Consider the following 11,809-nt stretch of genomic DNA (forward strand, 5'->3'; position numbering starts at 1 on the left):
TGTTTCCTCCTTTTATTACAGTTTCTTGTGTCATTCTCCTCAGCTGTTTTATGGTAAAATGTTCGTGAAGCACCGTATAAAATTCACTTCTTAACTTTCTCCGAGCCTACTCCTCTGAAACAACGAAAGCAGTTACAACCGAGTCAAAATGACCAGAAGCGAGGTGCAATTGCATAAACGGCTGCGATCGAATAATTCGGTTTCTGCTGTCCGATTCCTTGTAAAAATACAAACAAATACAAATACCTGACTTACGGTGGTGCATCACAACAGAACTGTGCTCGGGACGACCAGTGTTGTCGTGCCAGACTGCTGTGTCGTGTCTTGCAACGAAAATATCTGCAACGGAATCGCTCAATATGTCACACCATGGATTGCGGCACGTAGATCAAGATTTACTGACCCGAATGGAACTTCTTCCGGGTGATCTACATTTTGAATGCTAAGTTTGTGATATTTCCAACGTACTCAGTATTCGGATGACATGGAATTCGTCCCGTATGGAACTCATTTTCGCTCACTTTTATTTCGACTGCTCATTTTATAAGGCCACCTTACTCCGACTGTACCTTGGGAAGCAGCCAAAAGAGGACCCATTTTCAACATTTGGATTTCTTATCTCTACGTCTCAGACATGTTTCCAAAACTTAGACTTACTAGTCGAGTACGTACTGCTTTTATGCTAATCTATCGGTGCTTAAAATGAAGGGACCTTGCTGTTTGTTTTTTTTTCTTGAAGGATTTATTAATGTGATCCTAAACTTTCAGATAGATTTTTTCAACGGGCTTTATTTCAACTTTTTGTGCCTTACTGCAATCGATTTTGGACAACTTGTCCCTACAAGGTTCGCGATCACAATGACCGTTCTTTTCGCGAACCAACTTTTTTCTTTTCTAGGGTTGCATTTTTACCCATTACATTCCTATATGTGTGTCTAGGACTGGCAATTACTACTATAGCTATAGGTATTGCTAATGTTATCCATCCAGCCAGCTTCCTGTCCTTGTTCTCATTGTTGCTCTTTGCAGATGTGGGTTCTGAATACATGAAAAAACTTCACTATTTGGGAAAAAAGATGAAGAATGCAGCCTCAACCAAGATATGGTTTGGAGGAAAGACGTGAGTCCTTCGTGCAATTGAATTGTTCTTGACTAATTACATATCTGGCTAAACAATTTTTTCCTTGTAGAAGTATATAGGGAAGTGTTTTGAATGCATTACCATTCCTTACAGTCTACTTGATCTCTAACCATGTATTCACGATTTTGTTATTATTCTCAAACTTTCATATGACCTACAACCTGAGAAACTTTCATTTTCTCAGGTTGAAAGTTCGAGATTTATTGCATGCTGTTGGGAAGAAATGTGGAGTTGAACCAGGAATGATCGACGCGTTAGATCTGGAGAACGTTGTGGAGCGGACCATTGCCATCCAGGTTTCCAAGCATCTCATTATTTTTAGAATAGTTAAAGCAAAATCTATAAGAGCAATGTTTGTTTTCTGGCCATATGGATCTCTTTTTTCTCTCCCTCTCTCTCGAAAGGCTCCAGTCCAATTTCAAAGTCATATTTATAGTACATCACACCTGTGATGACTTTCTTCTATATATTTACTTAATTGTACAGGAAGGTCGTGAACCACCCGACGATACTAATGAGGAACCAGAACGGAGTCGTGAATCGGTCACACATCCTTCAATGTCTCCAGATAAGCAACCAAGCGAACAGAGTTCTTCTGAGGGAAGTCCATTCCTTTCGCTCCGGTAAGTTTACTTTTAAGAAACTGATTTTCCTGTTTCTTCTAAAGACTTTTTTCAGTAGAATATCGATTACAAATCAATACGAATATATAATTCCGCTACTAATAGTTGTGACTAATTGTTGATCACTTTTTTGTTATTCAATTTGAAGCGATGGTTTACACAGCGGCAAATTTTGCAAAAATTATGCTTTCATACTCGTTATGAAAGCTTCTGAAGGACACCAAGTATGAAATTATCGAAATCCTAGGAGATGCGCATGGCTCACTGGATACCTTTCCCATCCTTTTAGATTCACAAATACTCTCAATATTGGTGTGTTTTTGTTTATTGGTGACGAAACTGTACGTCTCAACAGATCGGAAATTCCAAATAATGCCTAAAACTCTCTTTTTCTTAAATTCAACTCTATCATACCCAATTACCGATGAGCGATGTGGATATATCGCGCATTTTTAAGAAGGTTCATTCAGAATCCAGTCCAGAATTTGACATCCTTTTCAGGTCACCTCCTAATACTCACAACAATCCTGACCTAGTCATCAAAAATCCTGTTTTTCATACACTATCTAACGAAATGCCGATGTATTCACCTCCAATCACTGAACAGGTTCTCTTCACTGCTATAATTGTTTAAAAGTTATAATCGTAGCGCTGTTGGTGGTGGTGTCTCTTATAAATCCGAGAGTCGCCCCCCCCCCCCCCCCCCTCTGTTATACTCAGTTTTTCCAGGTGTTCTCTCCACCAGCAGAAGTTTGTCGGATAGAAGTGCCTGAACAGGTCAGCGATGAAGAAATAGAAGAACCCCATATAATAATAACGGAACCTCCAGCTGCTCTTGAGGATATCAGGGTAATCCCAATTATTCATCTGAACATTCCGAAGCTCATAAACCCTACTTTTAGCATGTGGAGCCCTCTCCTGTAATACCAATTATTCTCGCAGAACCTGAAGGTACTTCCTCAAACAACTCTCATACTCATTCTCGATCTGTCAGTCCCGAAGAACGAGGTTAGTTTTTGGCGGCGGTTAGGTGTACTCAAAACTTCTCATTGCAATCCAATTTAAGTGCCGAAAAAGTTCAAAGAGAAAAAAGAAATGTACGGACGCGATCCAAGGAAGTTATTTGAGACGTACCAAGAAGAATGGGACCGATTGGAAAGGTTATCAGACAAGAGGTAAGTTCGTTTTATTCACGTGTTGCTATTTTATGTGATTATTTGATTCATTTCAATAACAAAAGGACGACATGAGGACATTGTTCTGTGTCCTGTGTATCTCTAACAACTGTGCTGGCTATTTTTTACTGTTTCTATAGAAAAATTATTGTATGACAATGTTTCTAATGCAGCAAATATCGCAGAAGAAAAAAGAGCTGCGTTAGGAGCTTAGTGCACAAAGCTTGAGGAAAACTATTGTTTTTTTTTATACCGTCAGAGGTGCCGGAATCTATTCATTTAGGCAGAACTGAAAGCTTTCATGCATGCAATAAAGCATTGCTTATTGTCTAATACTTTCAGGCATGGTCCTCGTCGGAAATCTATTCTCAATCTTCATGATTATACTGAGGGACGTTCTCCAACATCTTCGCCCTCGATCAATACTATCTTTCGAACGTGATCCTCATGAATAATCTTAAAAAGATCTTAGAGGTTTACAATTGGTCTCTCGCCATGAATATTAACTCGATCGGAATCATATTAGTATTTGCTCAGTGATATTTCTATAAACTACAGAGAAGACTGATAATTCACAGAAGAATTTTCGAAATTTTTGATTGTTTTAGGAGAACATTACTTGTTGGTGACGATAAATCGTATATTCTAGCCGTTCTAAATGTTTTTTGTCAGTGTGCTCACCAAAGAAATGCAGATGCTGTCGTCAACACAACGATCAGATGTCATCGAATGCAGTTTTTGTTTGCAAATAGACGTTAATGAGTATAGAGACACTGAAATACTGGCCCTGCATCTTGCTTTTAGCTTTCAATGTTTGCCAGCTGTGAGAGCTTTGTACACAATTATATGCAGGAATCGAAAAACAGACCTCGATGTAAACAATCTCTATATATTTCATGGCGAGCATATTTTCATAAACTGAACTAGAAGATATCTTTAACTTGAGATCGCCTGTTAGACGAATACAAAGCTCAGAACGTCTGGACTTATCAAAGCCGCTTGAAATTACACACAATGGCACCTGTTGTTTGAGCGCAGAGATCAAGAAACGAAAATGCAGGAAACGTCTGGTGAAATTTCGGGATATATTAAGCATTTTTACTGAATACGTACAGAATATGGTATACGAACAGAATGAATGCCTAATCAAATTGTTATTTAGAGCTGTTCAATTATGCATTCAGCGGATATGAGCAGCTGTTCTATCCACATAATCGGAGTGAAAAAAAACAACCTGCTGCCTAGTGAGGACCTTCTCGAATGCATCTGTGTATTCTGCAGACCAGGCCTTCATGACGTAAAGTTGCACATTAAACGGGACAGAAGCGTCGCGCCGAAGTACTCGGTCAAGTGCTAAGCATAATAAAAGTTAATCTATTAACACCTTCCATTAGTTACAGTGCAGAACACCTCTAAGACCGGTGTACCAGTTCCTCATCGTTGCTCCGTGTTCCTAAATCTCAGAGAATGACATTTTTCCTCAAGCCTACAACATCCTCGAACTTTCGAAATAAGTTTTCAGTGAGGTAGTAGAAATAGCTACATATTGTTCACCAATCTGCTCAGTATTCATGAGCCTTAGTGCATCTCCCATCTGAACACAATAAAAAAGAAACAATGTGACACATTTATTCAAATTATGTGGTAACCATTTAACCCAGAAGGAAAAAAACTTATTACAGAGCTTAGAACTCTAAAGGAACGTCTATCACAACGATTCAAAGTGCGCTTGTAATCATTTACAACATTAGTGAGAATAATATGCATATATGAACAAAATAGCAGTTCCCACTAGATCTTTGCCTTTCCAATCTGGGTTTTTCCAACACTGTAAACGACTCCATGTTTCGTATCCACCACAACTTCACCTTCCATATCAGAAGAGAAACCACTGCTAAGTTGCTTCCACGAAGGTGTAGAATCCAAATTGTTCAGTTCCCAGATACTTCCATCATATCTACTTCCAGTCATTCCTAAAATGAATACAAATTTTGCTACAATGTGATGTCTTCAGTTTTTCGTTGAATTACCTTGGGGCACACTTCCGCAAGCATGAACCCATGATCCCGATGGCATAAAACCATAGCCGATAGCTCCATTGAAACCCCAATGAGGAGCAGAGTCGGTATTGATCTGAAAGAAGTAAGCACGCTATAAGAATACTCTAAAGTACGGGTGGTAAAATCAACATACATCCAGTGTTTCGCACGTTTTATTCTCCAGATCACAAGCAATGATGCGTCCATTTTCCCATCGGAATCCACATCCATGCGTTCCGAAACAGACTAGCAGTCTCTTTCCAGCTACAACACCTGACGTAGCTTGTGAAAGCTAAAACAAAAAAAAATGCGCATACTTTTCTAGACGAGAAACAAATGCAGGTGATTATTTGCCGTAACCATACACTAACGAAGATGAACAAGAAACTAACCCCTATACCCTGCTCAGGGGGGATATCGAAAAGGTGTTCTACAGTAGCACCGCTACCAGATGAAGTCAAGCGGGCTACTCTCATCTGATGATCCACAGTACTTATCAAATATTTCGTTTTGTCGTCTGCACCGTCGGCAACCACTAACGTGACCCTGCTTGAGCTGTCCGAAGTGGGAATAGCGGCAAAGCTCTAAAATAAACTCGTGTCACCATGATCTGCAGATCTATTCGGAGTACCTACCTGAAGCTCTACTGGCTTGAAGGAACTTCCAGTCCACTCATGAAGAGATACCATAGAAAGTTTGCCGAATGCGGTGAAAAGGAGCATATGAACTGCTCCATTGAAGACAAACATTGCCTCGCTAAGGTTCTCTTCATTTGAGAGCGGTGAGAACTGAAAATTAGGATTCAAAGTCATGCTATCCCTCTCCGTGCACACAAACTGCAGAATTATTTCGAAACAAAATCAACTGCACAGCCATCAGCTCCAACACTATTTACTTGAAAGTACACTTACTGAAGTGTCCTCCGATTCAACGATTTGAACACATTACACCAACATCAATGAACGGAATTAGTTTGTACAGTGTCTCAACGTTTGACGCTGATAACTGCTGTCATCGCGATGTCGAAGCAATGAGTTTGGGCAAACCTCGACAGCGCTAGGAATATGTGATCGACTCTGATTATTGATTTTCGTAAGAGGTCACAGCGCGCGCGACGATAACACTGACCTTCATTCCCCTCCCACCATTCTTTCTTCCAAACAAGTCGCTACTTGATATTTAACAATTCAATTCATTACAACTCCTTCTCCTCTCGGTGCACGTTGTAGCTTCCATAAAATTACTCGCAGCTTTGCAAAACAATCAATCGCAGAGACCTCCCGTTATCAGCACATATCGAAACAGTGGTACAGGTCCCGTTCTCGAGAATTTTTGCTAGTAACCAGTTCTGTTTTTGTTGGATAAGAGGAGTAGATATACTGTGTGCGGTTCCTCCCATTTGTTGGTAGTTGTGTTGAAAGCTACTCCGTAGGTTCCAGCAAATGCTACATTGTGTCCCCAGTTGAATGTCGGTTGACTGACAACTGAAATAAGCCTTCTTCATCAGCTAAGTTTAGTGGAATTAGTAGACTAGAATATCTCAATAAACTTACATTTCTTCCCGAATACCCAGATCTTTTCGCCGACTAGTAGAGCATGATTGTAGTCACACGGTTCGGAAACAGTGGACTTGAACGAATCTCCAATTTTTTCGCAACTCATCCTGTAAGAAGTTGATAAGGTAAGAAAGGTTTACGTATAGAAATAAGTTCTCATTGTTATAAAGGAGCACGACGAACAAAAGAATAAGTTGCTCAATTGTGAAAGTGAACGGTGGAGAGCAGCGTTTGCAGGATTCCCAGGGAATGCGTCCAAAATTTCTCCATCCACCATATTTATGTATGTCAGAAACGCGTGTTTTCGTTTCTCTTATATTGACACAGCCGAGGCATCGATTTTCCTTGGCTGGTAAGCGGAGAGATTTACCTGTAGCTTTGCCTATTAGTGTACACATAATGATGAGCCAAAATCCAGTCGGCACAAATAGTTAAGGGATAAAAATACGTATAGGGAAGTTAGAACTACTCAGTAACGATGTGTTGTTCATATTGACAAGCGCCAGTGGCGCTGCTATTGCTGAACCCCCTCTTATATACGAAACGCTTGCGAAACTCGCGCTCTCATTGTATGACTCATACGAGACTTCCCTCCATAACAATATCGATGCCTCGTTATTACCGTTTTGCCATTTATGATGAAAATATCCGAATATTCTGTTGGCAGCATGTTTAGGCTTGTTGCTGATTATAGCAGCAGATGATAGGAGGAGTTTTACGATTGAGAGGCGGCTGTTGAGTGAAAAGCGAGGTTAGAAGAGGTAGGGTGACGGCGCGAGAGAACAGCGCACCTTGGCTGGCATACACGATTCGTTTGTACTTCCCGTCGTTTTCTGACACCAAAAGATTATTCTGAATGTGAATAAAAAAGTAAATCGCCTTATTATTTTTTGTCTGCCGTAATACCTCCAGTCTCCATCTCCCCACGGACGCCTTCCCCTTAATTCGCATTAAAATTTTGTTGCAACGAGTAACATTGTAACGATATTTTGGTAATATGAAGTGACAAACATTAAACCTCCAAATCCTTCATGTCGGTTTGATTTCGGTCATGATCGTGTCATTAGAATTCTTAGGTCGTCCTCTCTATCATTTCTCACGCTCCTTTGTGTTCAATCTGTTCGTTTCTCATGCAAAAGTCAGTGCTCTAGCAACAAATCCTCATCACTTACCTCTTTCGTATCACTTGATTTTGTCAAGGATTCTGCAAGGTGTAGGATTCAACCATAATAATGGTGGACCTTCGATGTCCTCATATGTTCATCTTATTGAGTGATTCAAGTAGTTGAAGTACTTATAGTCGTAATCATCTGTATCAGTTGATATCTGTGAATTTTAAATGAGAACATTTTTTTTCCTATTTCCTTTAGCTGTTGGTATTTTGTACATACCTGCTTGTCAACGGCCTTTATCGCTCACTGTTGGATCGATCATTCATGTCACTGTCGCTGTCACTTCACATAGAATTCACCTCATTGCCAACACTGCTCGCTTACAGATAAGCATTCATGTCCTCCTGTACTGCTGCGGTACGCCTGTCGACCACGACTAAGCATATTTGTACCAGCACTCCGTACCTAGCATTATTGTTTAAGTAATTTATGCCGAACCACCTTAAGAATATGATGGATCAGAACGCGCATCCTGGTTATTTACTTACTTTACAACTTCCTAAGCGTTCTAACGCGACTATTCGAGTACATCCATTCACTTCTTATCCCATTTCTTCATTTGCATAGTAGAGTCGCTTTGTTTTTTGAAATGTTTGCTTTGGTTGAGGATTGCCTTGGCTGAGAACATTGCACTTCATTTCTCCGCTCTTTAGTGCTTTGACATTGGACGTTTTGATAAGACACATCGCCTCCGTGTTTTTTCTTCCTCTTCCAGTAATTATAGACCGAAAGGTAGGGACTGAATTTCCCTACATCATTGTTTCGATCTTGAATTAAACGAGGACCGTCATCTCCAGTCGGTTGGTTATTTTTGCCGAAATGCATTTTACACTTTGTGATGCTAGCATGTTTGCGCGATGACATTCGCGTCCTTCCGACATCTCACTGACGCATGTTTCGAGTCAAAGAACTGTGATACCTTTTGAAATATGCGACTCAGTATTTAGAAACTGTAACACGCCACACGCTTCTGTTGTTGTCCTCATTTTTTTTTCGGTGACTTGCATTGCTTTAAAATCTATCACCACTGTAACATAGTCATTGTTCATTCATTGTCACACCATGACGAGCTGTGTTCCAGGTAATTTGATCATGAGTATCTCAAGGATCGCTTACCCGCTGCTCACCAACGTCAATGGAGTCCTCAAGGTGAATTCTTATTCTCTAAATAACAGAGTGTGCTTTAAGCTCTGTAGAAGTTATGTTGTAGTGATCGTATGAATCGAAGACAGCACTTCTTCTACTGTAGCTGTACTCACGTACTTTTAGGCCGTTCGTATGCAGAGTACGATCGCGCACACCATCAAAGTGGCGGAGCACATAAAGGAGACTCGTGCCAAAGCTCTACTCGGTGGGGGCCAAAAGAGGATAGACACCCAACATGCTCGAGTTCGTCATTTTTCAATAAGGCTGAGATAAGAATTTATGAACAAAGTAAAATCTCTTGGCTACAGGGTAAGTTGAGTGCACGTGAGCGGATCGATTTACTTCTGGATAAGGGTACATTCCGTGAATACGACATGTTTGCTGAACATACCTGTACCGATTTCGACATGCAGAAGCAGAGGGTAAGGAGACATATGTGAAATCATAACCGGATTGATGGAACAAGTTTGCAGTATCCTGGAGATTCTGTGGTCACCGGTCGCGGCCATATCAACGGTCGTAATGTGTACGTGTTTTCGCAAGATTTCACAGTTTTTGGAGGTTCTTTGTCGTCAATCCATGCGAAGAAGATTTGCAAGATCATGAGGGTGAGTAGATGACATAATTGATACTGAAGCAGACCGTAACTTACACATTTACCGAACTTGATGATGTGTAGGAAGCTATGCTTGTTGGAGCACCCGTCATTGGCCTCAACGACTCAGGAGGTGCACGTATCCAGGAAGGAGTCGAATCTCTTGCCGGTTATGCTGACATTTTCCAGGTACATACAACATGCATTTCTATATATGTACATGCGCATATACATGCTATGTGTATTTCTATATACCAGCTTTATACGTTTAGGCAAATGTGATGGCATCTGGCGTTATACCCCAGATCTCCCTTATTATGGGACCATGTGCTGGAGGTGCCGTATACTCTCCGGCTATCACTGATTTCACATTTATGGTATGTCTACGGAACTCGTCTCCTATGGAATATTTCTCTTCTTTCCTGAGGAACTATGGATGAATAGTTCATCATGTTTTACAGGTTCGTGACACAAGCTACCTCTTCATTACTGGACCTGACGTTGTAAAGGCTGTTACTAACGAAGAAGTTACTCAAGAAGAACTTGGTGGAGCAAAGACTCATACTGTTACATCTGGTGAGTGTGCTTTTCTTATTATATGACGATGAGGTTAACGCAAGAGTCATCCAGGTGTGGCTGTCGGTGCTTTCGAAAATGATGTGGATGCTCTGATGAGCATGCGTGAACTGATGAACTACTTGCCACTCTCAAACAAGGATCCCTCACCGATTCGCGCTTGTGATGATCCATGGTGAGTGAGGTGGTTTTTTCCTAATTATGACCATGAAAAAAACAAAATTCAAACATTAGGGATCGTGATGTCCCATCGCTTGACACTGTGGTTCCATTGGAGAGTACCGCTGCATACAATATGAAAGACGTGGTCACTGCTTTGGTTGATGAAGGGGATTTCTTTGAAATCATGCCGGATTACGCAAAAGTTAGTTTAAAAACAATTACAACCGTTTGCATTAGTTCTCTTCACGTGTTATAAGGCTAGCCTTTATAAGGGATGGGAGGAGGGTTGATAGTTTATTGAAAGCTACTGTGCACGCTAGAGCATTTTCACCTCCTCAGTCATGAGCTCTAGAAATTTACCATACATAATTCCAGCAGTAATTCTTGGAGTTACAGAATATAGTTGTTGGATTTGGTCGCATGAATGGTCGCACTGTCGGAGTCGTTGGAAATAACCCGAAGTTTGCTGCCGGTATGTGACATTAGGAGCACGGTTTCTTAGACGTGGATAATCTTGTGCGTTCTAGGTTGTCTTGATATCAATTCGTCCGTAAAGGGAGCCCGCTTCGTTCGGTTCTGTGATGCGTTCAACATCCCACTCGTCACGCTTGTTGATGTGCCTGGATTCCTTCCCGGTAAGAAGAATTGTTACGACTAGCCGGAGCGTTTCTATCTGTTCCTCCTCCAGGTACCGCTCAGGAGTATGGTGGTATTATTCGTCATGGAGCCAAGCTTCTATATGCCTACGCTGAAGCAACTGTGCCCAAAATCACAGTTATCACCAGAAAGGTAACTGTTTCAGTGGGGAGCTCCATCTAAGTATTCGTTCGGAGAATTTTTAGGCATTCGGTGGAGCCTACGATGTAATGTCGTCCAAACATCTCCGAGGAGACGTCAACTACGCCTGGCCCACCGCAGAGGTCGCTGTTATGGGAGCGAAGGTATTTTTCCTGTTGAGCGGAAGTAGAAGTTCTTCAATCTTCCAGTAATCTCTTTATAGGGCGCCGTTTCTATCCTATTCCGTGGATCAAAGGAGGTAGCTAAGCATGAGGAAGAGTACATTGACCTATTTAGCAACCCGTTCCCAGCTGCTGTTCGTGGTAAGTAAGACTTTTTTGGTCACTTTATCTAGAACGATTGTTATCTGTGAGTTTCACCACTGCAGGCTTCGTCGACGACATCATCGAACCCCATACGACTCGTCGCAGAATCTGCGAGGATCTCAGCCTACTCGAGACGAAGAAGCTAACGAACCCGTGGAGGAAACATGGAAATATCCCTCTTTAATCACGGATAGTGTCTTGTTCACGTGCCTTACGTACGTGTTCTTAGTGCCTTTTTCTTCTCGGTGTCTTCTTCCTCCGCATTATCTCTCCTTTTCGTGCAGTCTTCCAGAACTTGTCGCCATTCGGTGTGCTAGTTGGGGCTTATAAATTTGTATAAAAGGAACAGAAGTACCCAAATACACTGTTTGTTGTTTTTGAGGCGATTTACGGTGTCTCATCACATCTCTTCACAGTTGTCCCAAATCAGCTGTTGGATTCTCACATGCTTTGATTTCTGGTAGTCCTCACAACATTTCCTCAACCTCAATATTTCAGTCAATTCTAATCTGGTGTGTTTA

At 41.2% G+C, this 11,809-nt stretch overlaps 4 protein-coding genes across 6 annotated transcripts; 2 read left to right on the forward strand and 2 right to left on the reverse strand.

Annotated features, from left to right (window-relative positions):
* Positions 1-634: 634 nt before the first annotated feature.
* On the forward strand, positions 635-3,381 carry RB195_021148 (uncharacterized protein; the record flags this gene model as incomplete). The annotated part of the gene is made up of 11 exons (XM_064207744.1): positions 635-664; positions 769-845; positions 899-966; positions 1,030-1,120; positions 1,326-1,437; positions 1,628-1,764; positions 2,266-2,371; positions 2,494-2,613; positions 2,667-2,772; positions 2,831-2,939; positions 3,282-3,381. 11 exons carry the CDS (start codon positions 635-637, stop codon positions 3,379-3,381), a joined length of 1,056 nt encoding a protein of 351 aa, XP_064063625.1.
* Positions 3,382-4,119: 738 nt separating this feature from the next.
* RB195_021149 (uncharacterized protein) lies at positions 4,120-4,377 on the reverse strand (the record flags this gene model as incomplete). The annotated part of the gene is made up of 2 exons (XM_064207745.1): positions 4,120-4,292; positions 4,350-4,377. The coding sequence occupies 2 exons, from the start codon at positions 4,375-4,377 to the stop codon at positions 4,120-4,122; spliced, it is 201 nt and encodes a 66-aa protein (XP_064063626.1).
* Positions 4,378-4,730: 353 nt separating this feature from the next.
* Positions 4,731-6,932, reverse strand: RB195_021150 (uncharacterized protein; the record flags this gene model as incomplete). 2 transcript variants are annotated; one of them, XM_064207746.1, is made up of 8 exons in its annotated part: positions 4,731-4,912; positions 4,970-5,072; positions 5,133-5,270; positions 5,371-5,562; positions 5,614-5,766; positions 6,359-6,462; positions 6,532-6,641; positions 6,718-6,932. In XM_064207746.1, the coding sequence occupies 8 exons, from the start codon at positions 6,930-6,932 to the stop codon at positions 4,731-4,733; spliced, it is 1,197 nt and encodes a 398-aa protein (XP_064063627.1). The 2 variants fall into 2 exon arrangements, with proteins under 2 accessions (XP_064063627.1, XP_064063628.1); XM_064207747.1 differs by lacking the exon at positions 6,718-6,932 and having other exon boundaries at positions 6,532-6,640.
* Positions 6,933-8,135: 1,203 nt separating this feature from the next.
* RB195_021151 (uncharacterized protein) lies at positions 8,136-11,472 on the forward strand (the record flags this gene model as incomplete). 2 transcript variants are annotated; one of them, XM_064207748.1, is made up of 17 exons in its annotated part: positions 8,136-8,181; positions 8,489-8,506; positions 8,788-8,855; positions 8,976-9,095; positions 9,161-9,274; positions 9,326-9,460; positions 9,532-9,636; positions 9,720-9,824; positions 9,909-10,023; positions 10,078-10,198; positions 10,258-10,387; positions 10,582-10,657; positions 10,713-10,820; positions 10,874-10,974; positions 11,028-11,126; positions 11,186-11,285; positions 11,351-11,472. In XM_064207748.1, the coding sequence occupies 17 exons, from the start codon at positions 8,136-8,138 to the stop codon at positions 11,470-11,472; spliced, it is 1,683 nt and encodes a 560-aa protein (XP_064063629.1). The 2 variants fall into 2 exon arrangements, with proteins under 2 accessions (XP_064063629.1, XP_013293118.2); XM_013437664.2 differs by lacking the exons at positions 8,136-8,181; positions 8,489-8,506 and having other exon boundaries at positions 8,799-8,855.
* Between the last annotated feature and the right edge of the window lie 337 nt (positions 11,473-11,809).

The sequence above is a fragment of the Necator americanus genome, chromosome X, assembly GCF_031761385.1.
Source record: "Necator americanus strain Aroian chromosome X, whole genome shotgun sequence".
Taxonomy (NCBI): Eukaryota; Metazoa; Nematoda; class Chromadorea; order Rhabditida; family Ancylostomatidae; genus Necator; species Necator americanus.